Source organism: Sinohyriopsis cumingii, chromosome 15, assembly GCF_028554795.1.
Source record: "Sinohyriopsis cumingii isolate HCF-2022 chromosome 15, ASM2855479v2, whole genome shotgun sequence".
NCBI classification, from domain to species: domain Eukaryota; kingdom Metazoa; phylum Mollusca; class Bivalvia; order Unionida; family Unionidae; genus Sinohyriopsis; species Sinohyriopsis cumingii.
In genome coordinates this window covers 135,788,236-135,803,745 of record NC_142975.1, presented here as the reverse complement: position 1 = coordinate 135,803,745, position 15,510 = coordinate 135,788,236, and the positions used below count along the sequence as shown (strand labels likewise).

Below are 15,510 nucleotides of genomic sequence, written 5' to 3'. Positions count from 1 at the left end.
TCTTACCTCTGTCTTCATGGGTTTGAGTCCAATGCTCGCCTAGCGTGGGTACGTGGGAAAGCCTTCCAGTAGCTTCTTGTGGGTCGGTGGTTCGTCCTTGGGTATTCCCGGGTTCTTCCTCCACCAGTTATACTGGCCATCATGTATAGCCTATCTTGTGCTGGAAAATGGCGTTAAACCCTAGAACAACAACAACTGTTCTGAGATATGGCCATTGTTACTAAAAACAGGAAAAGCAGCTTTAAATGACATTTCAAAAAATTTTGGAACACAGTTCAGTAGATAGCATCCTGGCATGCTGATCCAATGTGCAATATGGCCAAGAAAATAAACAAACAAAAAACCTTTATATAACTTTTTTTAAAAACTTGGCAATAAAATTGGACCGAATTTGGCAGAATTTGTGCACAGAAAATGTCTTGAAGTTTACACAAATGATGCTGATCAGCAATCAAGTATGAACGTTGCTGCTACACAAAAAGAAACACCTGCTCAACAGAGGTCTCATCTTTGTATGAAGACCTTTTAATCTCAAACAAATGATGTATGCAGATCTACATTGCAATATATTGCTGCAGTTATTAAAAAGAGATAAACATTTTAATTCTTTTCATAAACTGTTGACAAAATTTTATCAAATTTGACAGAAAGCATCCTGGTTTGAAGACTTGAATCGTAAACAAATAATGCTGATCGGCATTCAAATGTGGCTGAAATAAGTAGAAAAACCTTGGACCTTTAAAAATTGTCTTTCTGATTTCATACTTTAAAAGAAATATGGGTCAGTCAGTGAGAAGTAGCATTTAGAGTATGTATTTCAGTGTGCTGCAGCCAGAGCCCTCATCCCCTTTACTTCAGTACTAGTCCATCCCATTTTAGCACGATGCCCATAACTTTTCCCCATACCTACCCACACTTGCACATTTCTCAGAAATGAGCATTGACTGCGGGGCCCAAGTTTAAGCCTTGAGAAAAAGACAGGTCGAGTTTTGTGCAACAATATGATAATTACATATATACTCTTTATAATATGTAGCTTTGTAATTTATCTGATATAATTTACTATCAAGTTAAAGTCTGCCATGATTAGCAAGCAACATGCAGAGGTGTGCATAATTGAATCATGCCTTCTGGCAGGTGCCAATTACGTGCTTCAAAATATTTGCAAAAATAGCAAGTGTCCTCAATGGTGTGATGTCTAATAATTTTACATATGAATGAAATAAATCATCAATGGTCACATCATTCAGTCTGGATCCTTTTTTTGTAAACTTGGAAAAGTGTCATTTTGTAACCAGTTGACAGAATTTGAAGAAATTTCAACACAAAACTCCCTTCTAACAAAGGTTTCTTTGTGAACTGCTTCTGCCTTACTTTTGTGGTAGATGTCATATAGATGAGTGGGCCTACTTGGGCCTCTTGTATTTTGAGGGTATTATTAATATTTTTAAACAATGTCCAAGTCCATTGGCCAAAGAACCCACCAAAAATTCTAGTCTTTGTGTTGATACTGTTTAATTGTTTTGCAAGCCATATTATGCTGACAAGAAAAGTTGCTTCATAATCAGATGTAGGATTAGTGGTAATGATACAGTCCTCCAATTTGACTTTGGGGCATCTGCCAATGCATACAACTAGCTGTCTTTGCATTCAAATTATTAAGAGAAATGCACTCTTTATCCTCAAGTTTTACTCCCTCCATAAGGTTGTTAAATGATACTTGGATATTGTGGGTCTTTCAAAGGCCCTGGCTAATTGAATTGGACTGGTTCCAGATAGAAAACAGGAATTATTTGGTGATTAAATTCTGCTGAAGTTAAGATGGTACTTGGCAGAAATCCCTAATCTAATATTTACTTTGATATTTTTAAAGAAGGCTTGTCAGAAATTGTATTGGTGTTTGGAAGAGATGGTCAAGAAGTATATAATGTGATTTATGGTATCAACTTGTCACTTTTTCTCATGGCATCGTTGTCATGGCCTTGTGTATGTGGCAGTGTTATGTCTGAATAAAATGTCTTGAACTAGACTGAAATATCATTAAGCTGTAATATGACTGGTAATGCAGTCTTCATTGTTACTTGCTTCCCTGATACAGTAGAACCTAGAACCTGTCTAGAAAGACCACCCCTTCTGCCAAAAAATGGTCTCACAAAACAAGTGGTCTCTCATAACAGGTCATAAATAGTATATAATCAATATATGCATCGAGAATAAGGGCTGTTCCAGTAAATCATATGCGCCAAACCACCCCCCACCCCACCCCCATGGAGAAGGCACTTTTGAATTCAACCAACCCACAATAGCAGCAATTTAAAAAAATTACAATCCACCATCTGCTGCATTTTAATTTTTTAAAAAACAGCACCCCCTACAGAAGCAAATTATTTTACCAGATTTCAAGCTAGTGGTTAGACGGTGGTAGAAGCGATTTTAAGTTTGGATTGGGGACAGATGCGATTTAAATGACTGCTGATTGATGTTATTCTATACTGAATTCTTAGATATATAATCTACTGCACATTTTTATTTGTATCCATTGTTTGTAATCAATCATCTTTTGTTCTTTTGTCTGTCAGCCATATACGTTCCTTGATTTGTCAGAAATAAACAAAAATTTAAACTTGTAAAAATGATGCTGCATTATTCATTCCTGCTCATACAATATCTCATTTCTTGTCTTAAAAATATATTTCCTGCAAGTGATATGCCTTATTTTTATGCCTTGTTGCATGATTGCTATAAAATTAAAAAAAATATAGCATGTCAAAACACTGTTTCACCATCCCTACTGATCAGTCAGTTTATCGTCATCATCGATCAGGCTTCTGCCATCATCAGGCCACAATAAATTAGTTCCATGATTTTCATCCCAACCGCCCACTGGATGTAGTTAAAATATTTGATACAATGGCTGTCCCTGTCCTGAAAATATTTTTTAAATATAAGCTAAAACCCACCTTGAATTAGATTACAAAAATGGATGAAAATTGAGGAATAATTATTTTGGGCCCAGTGTACTTTTAAAATCAACATCATTATTGTCAACTGTCTATTGTCAACAACAGCAGCACTGGTGCCAAGCAGGAACATGGTGTACTTTTAGCTTGGAAGAGTGGTGTAAGAATTTGTTTTGTGATTACTTGCCATTCATCATATTGGTTTAAACCCCACTTTGGCCTCTTACGTCTTCTTTACTATTAAAAATTGTCTGCCAAATATAGGTTCTCTTGTGCTGAAAATGGTGTAAAAGTTATAATGATCTACTAACAACCCGATGTCTCATCTCTGAATGACGTTGGGTGTTGGAGAGACCTAAAACACGAAATGAAGCAACTGATCGACAGCACCACCAGCAGCAGAAGTACTGGTTGATCATTTATGCCACAGTTGTATGAGTGTATCATTTTTGACCATAGTAATTGTCTTCAAACCTATGAATATTGTCAGTTGTTTTTTTTTTTTAACATCCATCAAATGAACAGTCGTCATCGTCATGTCCTGCCTTTTCTGATAACTGCCATATATACTGGCTTGAGTCCCTGTGCCAGTACAATGTGTATTTGTGAAAACTTGCCAACAGCTATCAGATTCTCTGAATCTTCTTCCATCTTTGACACCAGCTGCCATATATAAACTACAAAGAACTGAAAATGGTATTAACCCCAAATCAAGTACAACTTCTGTATCAAACAACATTAATGAAATAAAGAACACAAACTGCAATGAAACTACAATTTTTGTGAAAGCATAAAATCAAATAAACAGGAGCTTCTTTCGCCAATTTTAAGTTTTTCCTTCTGTATGTTTAATTCAAATTTCTGCAACATACATCACTTGACCAATACAGCAACTTCCTTCTCTGACAACTTCATCATGGCAATCTCTTTGTGCACTTTTGCCAATACATCTGTCTTTAACTTTCTATCTGGTGCTCTTAAATCCCTAACATTGTGTGCAAAACATACTTCAGCCTCTAAATTTCTCACTTATTTTCTTTCTCTCAGTTTTAAGTTTTTCTTTCTCTTTCAAGATAATTTGTATATCCTCACAACTTATGCCTACAAGATTGCTGATACTTTCCATGTCTTTTGTGAAAATATCTGCACTCGATTCCAGTAGAAGCTTAATGTTTCTGGTTGACAAAAAGAAATCTGGAGTAAGAAAACAATCTTTTGCTTCACCTTCCTGTTCAAGCGACAGAATGGCCGTTAATGTGTCTTGATGAGAAAGGTAATGAAAGCCTGGTAGATGAGACATATCCAAGATTGGTTGTATTTCATATCTCTTGACAGGGAAACCGCCAACTATCATTTGTTCCGTATGTTGCAAACGCATAATGCGTTTGAGTAGGTATGTTTGGATCAGTTGTGTTCATTAAAAGTCGATAAGCATTCAGTGCCTTATGTTTTATAAGTCCAGATTTTTCACAGAGTTTTCCCCATATTGGTCCACTTGGCTTTATAACAAAATTATTTTCCATTTGATAGGATGCATTCTTACCAAGAAATTTCTTTAAGATTCCAAATTTGGGTCAAATACCCAGTTCATTGTTTTAGGTGCAACATGCATCTATTTTATCTAATGAATGAAATGTGTCATCAGTTCTTTTTACTGCTTCTTTCTGGGCAGCTGACATATTTTTGTAGAATTTGTCTAAATCAAATATGCCCTTTTTCATCATACTCTTTCTTGTAAATTCTTTTTGATGAGTTGATTCCACACTGACTTAATGCTCTGTTTTCTGCTGTGTGAAGTCTCTCCACAGAATATTTTGAATCTCCTTTAGTCAAGCTCTGCACTTGAAACTGTCCAAATCGAGCAACCATCTAATAAGCACTGAACAGAAGTGTGTAATTTTATTTCATGGACGTTCATCTCCACCTCCATCAACTGTAACAAGCAACTGAGAGACAAATGACCATTATTCAAAAAGTGACTTGTATATTGATCTAAAGACATAATGTACAGGAGTTCCTCAGTGACCCCACGACAGTTGTCTAGAGGTCATTTCAACTACCTGTTAATATTAACTTAGGAACTGAGATCATCCAATATCATTTGGGGCCCAGAGTGGTCTGAAGTGCTCACTGTTACGGATCACTGCCATCTCACCTCTGTCTGCACGGGTTCGGCCTATATTGGTATGTGAGAAAGCTTGCCAGTGGTTTCTTGCGGGTTAGTGGTTCTTTCCGGGTTTTCCTGGGTTCTTCCTCCACCAATAATACTGGCTGCCATGTATATCAAATCTTGTGCTGAAAAATGGCGTTAAACCCTGCGATGACAACAACAACTATCATTTTCATTTAGACTGGTTCTATTTTCAGTATTCATTCTAGAATAAACATTTAAATACATGAAATGTGACAAGTACTGAAAAAGTAAAGCGGTGAACAAGCACTTTCCCCCCACCATCTATGAGAAATTTAGGAATGTTAGCAAAGCATTTATTACAGTGTAACCTTTCTACAGTATTTAGAAAAGAGATTTATACTCACTACCAATTACAGGTAATAATAATAATAATAATAATAATAATAATAAAGACTTTATTTAATTATAGTAAGTCAATTAGTTACAAAACAGAACTGATGTACCTTGAGGGCCTCGAAGATAATGTACACATACCGATCACTATCTTGCACATGTCCACATACATTAGTAATATATATAGGTCATATGAACCCAGACTAGTTAACTATATATGCACATTGAACATGCTGTAACAGATGAAGTTACTAGCGGTGTTCACTGGTAAAAGTTAAAGTCTTGCATAACACATACATGTACTGACATATACTATTACTAGTATACAAAAATGTAGCTGGAGGAGGTGTATAGGCCATGTGGTATTATGTTTTATATTTCATCCGAGCGATACACCCATTATAAACAGCTGACATCCAAGAAGATTCTTTGTTTTCTTTTGGGATAATATTCTAAAGAATGGCCCCAGAGTATTGAAAATTGTTTATGAATAATTCTTCTTGGTTTTGGAATTGGGAAGATTTGGTTGTCACTGATCTGAGGTTTGGGGTGCTGCTGTTTTCTCTTGTTTAAAGTTATTTCTCAGTTAAACTGATATATAGCATAATGCAGATTAACATTTTTACTAGTTCTATCAGCTACCAGAACCAGAAAAAACTTGCATCTTACAGCATTAGAAATGTAAGGCTGACTATAAGAAAAAAAAATTTGTGTGAAAAATAGGAAAATTGAAGACAAAAAACGTATCAGAGTGGAATATCATGCCATAATACGCAGATCATATACATATTTACCCTTACCTGCTTGAAGCAATATGGAATTTTCCCTCAATTGAGCTGGCATAAGTCTTTTGTAGGTGAATTTACAAAGAGTGTGTTAAAAGAAGCAGAGGCTGTAAATATTTATTTTCAAATTTTTTTCTCAATAAATTATGTCATTAAGTTTTAAAACAAGTTATTGAAGTTTCAAAAGCAGTGTTCTTATACTAATAGCTGAACAACATATGACAGCTCTTTATTACTAGTAGTATATACAATCATATATTCATTATTCCCTGTATGAAAACGAAGTCATATGGACAGTGTTCTTTTGCATACCAGGACCCAGCAATGTGGAACGAATTGCCCACTGAACTCAGACACAAAGACGGTTATCTCATTCAAGAGTGCTCTTAAAACTCACCTATTTTGACTGCAAGAACAAACTTTAAGACCTAATAATGTTTCCTACCTTAAATATTTTCAGCATGTTTTTATGTCCTCTAATTAATGGCATTTGTTTTTTGTAATCATATCTGTAACCTAATCTTTGTTCTTTTTTTTCTTTCTTTTTTTTTCTTCTTTTTTATGTTATAGGTGTTGTCTAATGTTGTAAAGCACTTAGAGCTTCTAAAGATTAGGCGCTATACAAAGTCCTCATTATTACTATTATTATTATTATTATTATTATTATATAATATGTATCTGTCAGAGGCTTAATTTAATACTATTAAATGAATAGCTACATTTTTATGTAATGTAAATAAGTCAGTAATCTTTCACACAGTTATAAAATTTCAATATCTTGAAACTTTGGGTTGTGAGATTTTTTAGTCGTTCAAAAAAAATTCAGCTTTAGCCCCTTTATTTTTTCAGGCATGTATAGCATCAATACCCACCATGTTTGCTGTCAACATTTTCAAACATATTGCACCAGCATGTATGAATTTCAACTTTTTGATTATGGCCAAAAATTGGAAATGCTACAATGAGTGCTTGTTTGGGTTTTTTTTTCTTTCTAATCAAGCACTTAATACATATATGATACAACACAAAGCACCACACAGAACTTAAAGCCAAGCACCCATAAATGTTTGCTTATTACCTTTAATACCAGGGAACTTCTTTCAATACTGAAAAGACAAAGTGCCTTGTTGTTATTATCTAAGATGTTCAATAAAACATTAAAATAATCTGATTTAATTGTTTGTAGGTATATAATAAGGTTACTGATTGAGTATTTAAAAATACTGGCCCGTCTTTCATTTGGTGCAGAATGCTCTCACAAGTTCAGGTATCTTTCACCACATGCACCTCGGAACCAGTATTTTGCAATACTCAAGAGTCTGTTAATAATCTGTACTTATTGCCCAGTTTTTACCCCTATTGTCTGATATGATAAATCCATCCAGAATAATTATAATGGAAGAAGTAGAACATCCCTTAAAATCTGGTGATATCAACCCAGCATTACAAATTGCAGCAAGCATGTAATTTTACCTACATTAGCTCTGAAATTGCAATTAACCAAACCTTGTACAAAATTTTTAATGTGATAGTTATCTGATCCATTGTTATATTGTTATATGATTGAATATGTTGAACGGCTGTTGCATCTTGACATTAACCCTAATAGATACCAGTAATTTTTCACTAATTGCAAAAAAATAATAAACACTTCCGCAAACATGGAAACTAAAAGAGAATCTTTTTTTATAGTGATCAGTTAAGATGGTCAGAAATTATGAGTTATACAAATTTGTCCTGAATATGATAATAAGGAAACAAAATGTATTTCCCATAACAGTTCTTATTAGTAGAAATAGTTCTGACATCCTAGCAAGTTGTGGTGATTATATCCATTTGGGTCTGCTCTTAGTCCGATAAATGAGGCCCCTCCCCCACCCAACTTGTACTGATGGGTGATCTGATGTCACCTGTTTCATTAAAATGCGCAATTGCTGCAATAAAATGTGTCTGGAACACGCCAGCTTTCAGTTCAGTCACTTACCAGTACATGGTAACAAACGTATGTAGCCACTATGTTCGACATGGGCCTCATGACACATGGTTATGTTATTCCACATGGATTTACAAGTTGTCAGACCTGGAAATGGATAATAATATTTACATATCGCCAACAGACGCGAGAAAGACCAGTAAGTGTCTTAAATGTACACTGACGTGTTGCAAATAGAGCTACATCAGACCAAATGTGAAATGGAATTGAAAGACTGGATTCCAAGAAAGCAAACCTCTAAATTTCTGGATATATTCTTCTTGGATTCCACACTTTTGTCGAAAACTTGAGAGTTTGTCAGTTCCCAATATTCTAACACTTCCTTCCGCCATGCTGACCAAGCACGATGTACAATAATGACTGAGTGACTCGAATGCAAGATACGCAAATACCACGGGATAACTATAGACGAATAAAATCAAATAACCTGTTACAGTTCTCTCCCTGTACATTGATTCGCCATGATGTAAACTGCAAAGATGGGGGTTAGATGTGATTTAAATATTATATATTCATTTTTTCTGACACCCCTGCATGTGATTTCTGATTCTGTTAACACAACCCACACCTGAAGTGATTTTTCAAAGCAACCCTCCACTATCAGAATAGAAATAGTTTCAAACATAACATCCTACATAAGAAAATGTAAGTGCCGTCGGGGTGGGGTGGGGTATATGTTTCACTGGAACTGCCCTAAGGTGGGGGTTAAATCGTGAACATTTTTTAGGTCAAGTTAACTGCACCTTGACAACAGTGGGATATCAGATTTGTTTGAAAGTGAAGTGCAGCTTGTGGGCCTATTGTTTTTTTCCAATATTTTCAGTTTTTGTGTTCAAGTAGAATTTATCATCTTCAGGTCCTGTATTTGATTTGGTAGGTGTTTTTTTTTTTCTGGCGCAGCAACAACACATTATTTAGTGCAAAGGCAATTAGAGTCAGGTGTCTTGCTAGAGGATTCATTACAGTGGCTGACCAGAGTAGATCCAACAGTAGTTCTTGAAACAATGCCCATTGGGTCTCATGGTCGACATACTAACCACTGACCCACCAGTGATCCTGCCTGTTTGAGACCTGTTGCAATATGTGGGAGGTGCATTGAGCCTATTCTACCTCCCCTGGTCCTGCAGGGGGCTCACCTCTTGGATTATGCAATATACTTTAAATACATTTGCTCTTTTTTTTTTAAATGTATGCCCAACTATAATTTAAACTTTTTGCCAGGCATTGGTAACAAGCATTTTGCAGACCTGCCAACCATTACAGTTTTAACACATCTTGTTAAAATTGCCCTTAAACCTCGATTGTTGCAATGAACTCCTTGTAATGGCTTGCAAATGGTTTGGTCTAGATCTGAGTTTTCATATTATATTCAGTGGAGTCACAGAACCAGACTAACTTGACACCAGTACCTCGGATCCCATGTTTTGTTTTCTTCATGCAAAATGTAAGCTTGATGAAGCTTGACCTTTTTGTAAAAGCATTATTTAGAAAAGTCCAACAAATAAAAATGCATTGAAGGGAAAGGATCTGATCATTCTCTGAAAAAGTTCAAACTTTCATCACTGAAGTATAAAACACAATATTCACACTCCAGGCTTTGCTTGGGGAAAAAGCACGAAAGGCAACATATTTATTGGACATCGTTTGAGTGGGGGGTATGATTATCACTGCTAAGTGAAAATTAAAAAATATACAACAAAAAAAAATTACATCAAGCGATCTATCAAGTTTCCACTGACCTACATTTTCTTAAACTGACTATAGGTAATAAAGGTAATTAAGATGGTATGAACTTAATTTTAAGTAATTGTGTTAAGTTCCATGCTTTCAGTGTTGCCTTCCCTGCATCACACTTACAAACATCCGTGCTTTCAATGTTTACACTAGCACGATATGATAATTATAGTACAGTATTTTTTTGAGGGTGTTATTTGGCGTTAGAGACGAAATTAAAGTTGCTTTATATTATTTTGTCTTTAATGGTACCTATGCCCTTAATTTGACGTCCAAGGTCACCAAGATGAATCTAAGGTTATCAAGTTTAAAATCTTGGTATTGAGGTTTTGTAAACAAAATATCCTATTTTGATTTTCTGGTGGTTAATTTTCTTGTCTTGCTTTGCGGATGTTTTGTATGAAAAGTAATCACTTGCATCAAATGAAAATCAAACAAATAGAATTTAAATTTTTTCTCAAGTAAAGAAATGTTTGTAATTTGTAGATTACAGTTAAAGTCTGGTAATAACTTGTGTCACTTGAGCGAATTTTGTTATGGGATATTAGAAAGGTGGCATTTAATTTGAGAAGGTCATTCACTCTTAAATTGTAGCCCAGTAGTGTACTTAACAGATACTTGTGTTCAAAGCGGAATAAACACTATTATAGGTACCACATGTTAGAGCTGGATATCACAAAATATTTTGTACTGCAATTTATGTCTGAACATACTGTAATATATACAACAGTGTACCAGTCTAAATTGGGACCAACATTCCAGGGCAAGCGCTCTGAATTTATTTTGGATCAATTTACAGCTGTCAAATTTTAGGACCATATTGTTTTAATTATATTATTTTGAAGAAAGACAATTATCTTGAGATAAAATAACTGCTTAAAAGATTACTACAAACCCCTGCCCACCCACCCCATTTATGGCCAGTATCTTATTGTACATGAATTTTCTGTGAGCATTTTATTTGCTGTACATGTGAATGCTAACAAAACTGCGATGATTAAGATTAATCTGTAACTGACACCCTGTAAACAACTGCTGAATGTGGAGAGCTTGGACAATTGGAAATGCTGATAATGATATCTATAATTTACAAGCAACACTATTGACATATATAGTAGGCAGGGACAATTTGAAATCTCTACCCCCCCCCCCCCCTTTGGAAAATTGTAAAATCCTGGGAGCATTTTTAATGTTAAAACGTACCAGTTGTCATAAGAAAAAGTTAGCATATGGTATGACAATTGTTGTATGCTTATGACTAATTTCTATATTAAATTTTACAGCCATAGCACTGACTCTGTTTTAACCAAATTTGACACATTGCATGATAGGTTTTCAGACTTGTACAGAATACACCTATCTGCTTTCAAATATGGCTGATGTTAGAGCAAAAAGAAGAACCTTTCAACTACTACTTTGCATAAAATAATAAACTGGTTTTAAAATTAATTTCAAAAGATGCCTGTCTGTCATCTAATATGGCCATTGTTGCAGACCTGCCAACTGTTAGATTTTGCCGTATGTCTTACAAAACTTATCCTTATAATATGGACTTCTGGCATACTAGCGAGAACTACGGACAAATGATCGTTGCCGAAAAATCCGGATTTGTTTATCTGTTTTATTTGGATTCGGGTTTCGCCTTAGAATTAGTGAAATTAGTCAGAAAACCAGACTAACTTAACAGCAGCACCCCAGATGCTTTAAACTGCACATATTTGTTCAAGCGCAGCATCTGCATGATCCAACTGTTGATTATAGATTTTTTTTAAACTGTTGTCCAGAAAGTGATGCATCTTTATGACGAAAGCGAAAATAAGCTTCAAGAAAAGTTAAAATAATCAACACAGAAGAATAAAAAGGAGTATTCAGATTCTTGTGAATAAAAGCTGGAAAGGACACAATTATGTTTATTGAACATCACGTGCCAATTTGACTATGTCTCGTGGTGGGAGATATGATTGCCATTGTCATGTGAAATGGAAAAGAATTTCCAAGAATTACGTCGAGTTGAGAGTTAACAACAAGCCATTGAGCTGCATAGGGTTTGGAACTAGAGTTTGTGCAAATGTAACTAGTGGTAAATGTAACAAGATAACCGGGTGGGATTTCATATTTACAATAGAACACTAGTGATTGTGATACAAATACAATGTTTAATGACAAATGACTTGAATGAGAAAAGAATTATAATAAATACTTGTGTATAATAACCAAATATTGGATCAATTAACTTAATCCGCATGAACTAAATAATGAAAATGCAAATAAATGACCTTACACAGTACAAGGACAAGGGGTGAATGATTCACAGTGATTTCACAACGAAAGAATGATGTGTTTTACTCTAATAGCAATCACCGCCCACCAGTCTCGGTCAGTAACGCCCGAACACCTACTACTCGACCAGCAACACTGTTTACTCAGCTCTATGGCTGCTATGGTCAACTTCCATGACTAGCTCTGCCGTTGGTACCATGTTGACTCCAATCACTCCAATAACTGATCACTCTGGGGTCAGCTATACAGCTGTGACTCCGATCACTCTGATCAGCTGAAAAGACATCCAACACCATGTACTATGCATGACATGGGCATATACAATAAAACGTAATGACATTATTATGGTAAGCTACACAGATTACATTATCGGCACAATAATTACAAAACAATTAGTGAAGTGAACCTAACTGTGCCCGCCAAAAATCCTACAGTACTAAACGTTTCTTAAAAATGCAACTTTAAATGCTGCTGATATAAATCTCTAAGTCACAAACAAGAATAGAAAATATACGTATGATACTACATAAATCAAAGCTACATAGAGAAATATACAAAACTAAATGTGGGAGTACAGTAGTTATAACTTGTACATAAGAAATTAATAACTCGCATACCTCTACAGCTGAAGACGTGCAGGTCCTTAAAGTAGACCACTCACAGACAAGACATTCCATAATGTAAAGATTCTAACCTGCGGTGAGGTATTTATACACAGACAACGCCACAATACATTGTGCGCTGGAACTATTCGGTTCTTCCCATCGAAAGCACTTTGCACGTGCGGCATACGATGAACTGAACTCATTATTTCAAAATCTTTGTACAAGATACATAAATCGCCCTCGGGTATCGTCATACACAACAACAAAAAAAACATAGTACTTGTATTTGTTTCGTTTTAACAGCACTAGTTTTCGAGATAGGCCATTGAACATGAAAAGCTTGATCTCGTATTTTTTTTCCTCAAATGTTTGACAACATAGAAGTTGTATGTTAAGATTGGTGTTGAGAAATTTTATTTCAAATATTTTTGGCAAGTTGCCATTATTATCATTGAAAACCTTACTACTTTTGTTCTATAATTTATAATCAATGAGAAATATTTGTGTTCATTTCAGAAATAATGACTTTAAGGTATCTCTAATGTACAGCTCCACTCAAAAGAATACATGATAACCAACATTGCTATCATACATGTGTACTGTACACAATAGCTCCCCAGTGTTTCAAACTCCATTTCAGTGTTCATACTGTTGTTTATTTCTGCCTCACTTGGCCGTAAAGATTGAAGAGCTAACTTGGTAGCAATGGCATTTTTTGACTGTTTCATCACCATATATAACAGAAAACTGGTACACTACTTTGTTGTGTTGTGAGAAGACCCAAACTAATGGCTGTGATCATATTGCTCTATCTGATGGTACTGCATTTAAATCATTCAAATACAAACACTAGAATGTAAAGAACATAAGAAGATGTATTAAAAATGAGAATTTAAAACAATTTGAGTTGTAAAGTTATTCAAAAACTATGCTGTCATACATTAAAGAATGCATTAATTATAAAAGCTATTAAAGAAATCAGTTTAGAGTCGGCATGTTAATAGATAGTAAAGGAAAGTTGTGATGTACATAAGATTTAGTAATGAAGCTGGCAAAAAGAAATGTTTATGTAGTCTCAGTCTAGAAATTACCCTAAAAGTCAGTAATTCCATGTGTGAAATCCTAACTTTTTTAACAGTATTTTTTATTTTGAAAGAAAAATTTACATTTGTTTCATTTACATGATGTGATGAAAAAAGTCAACTAGTTCTTCGTTTTGTTGATTTTGTTGCATAAACAGTATTCTTTTCACCCTAAAACATGTCCAACATAACTGATCTAGATTATGATAATTATTTTACCTTCATAATTAAAACAACTTGATAACATTGAGTTCTTTGAGCAATGAATGCTGTATTTAGTTGGATAAAAGATTCTGCCAACAGTATTATTTTAAACAGTCACCTTTCAAACACTAAGTAAATTTATAATTATGTATCATTTTCATTATGATTAGTATTCGTTCCTTATGAATGAACTATATAAGTGAAGAGAATTATGTTTTATATGGAGAAAATTTGTAAATAATAACTACATAAATATTGCACCATCTAGATATTATCCCATACTAAAGTGTAGAGACATGTTTGAAAGTAAAGTTTTAATTATGTAGCATAGGCCTAAAGGTAATGAATGGAGGGTATGTAATATGTAGAAACAAATTAACTCTCCATGTACACATTCAGAATAACTATATTTGATGGAAAACTACACACTATATTCACACAAAAAATTTGGTCAAAAGTTACTTTTCCACCCATTTTCTCTATTTGGTTGCTATGGCAGCCATGAATACACCTTAATTTCACCGACATTTTTAGTGTTTGCAATTTGCATGCATATATGCATCATTTTGTACAATTTCACAGCTATCTGATTTTAAATAATAGTCCTGATCTGTTATATAAATTTGGACCAAAAAGTCTGTATTGTTCTGAAACAATTCAGCATGCACAGATGGTGCAGTTAGAAACAAATCAGCACGGGTTTGAAAGTCAAGCAAAACAACACAGCACTACCAGGGTTAATATTTTTACATTCCATGATTTCGTTCTATTTTGGCTGAAATTGTTTTTATCACGTGAGGATGACTCAAATCTGGATGCAGATCCTAACTTGGTGCTTGTATTTTGGGTTGAAATACTTGATCTTTATAAAATTCATTGAGAATCTATATTAACTTTGTGCCCCAATTTCTACGACCTTGCATATTGATCTATGACAAAAAATGGCTACATGCTCTGGAAGAAGGGTTGTTTGTACCCAATAAAGTTGCCAGGAGAAAATAATTACACTGTGTATTTCAAGTTTTAATTCTTCACATTTTATCACGGTTATGTTTCTGATACCATGGGGATTTAAGAATTACATCATTATCATGTATTTCAAATCTTGTGTATCCATTTTCTTTCACCATTCTGTTTTAGATTGAAGAGAGCATTCTGGAGAACTTTGCCTGGAGAAGTGATTCACCTCTGTGGGATGCTATTAAGGAGAAGAATGGAGAAATCCCAACCTCAGAGGAGGTAATAATCTAAGTAAAATGTTACAGTAGAACAGTTAAGATTCTTGTGTGAAAGCAGATAAAGTTCATCATCTGATACTTGCAAAATCCAGTCAACCTGGA

General features: G+C 34.7%; 1 protein-coding gene across 2 annotated transcripts in view; it reads left to right on the top strand.

Moving 5' to 3' along the window:
* The window catches only part of LOC149782846 (retinoblastoma-like protein 1), a 170,252-nt gene that overhangs the window by 129,909 nt on the left and 24,833 nt on the right, over nucleotides 1–15,510 (top strand). For both annotated transcript variants that reach the window (XM_089934375.1, XM_089934374.1), the window contains one exon: nucleotides 15,311–15,409. In XM_089934375.1, the coding sequence (XP_089790501.1) occupies nucleotides 15,311–15,409 (99 nt within the window). The remainder of the gene's footprint in view (nucleotides 1–15,310; nucleotides 15,410–15,510) is intronic.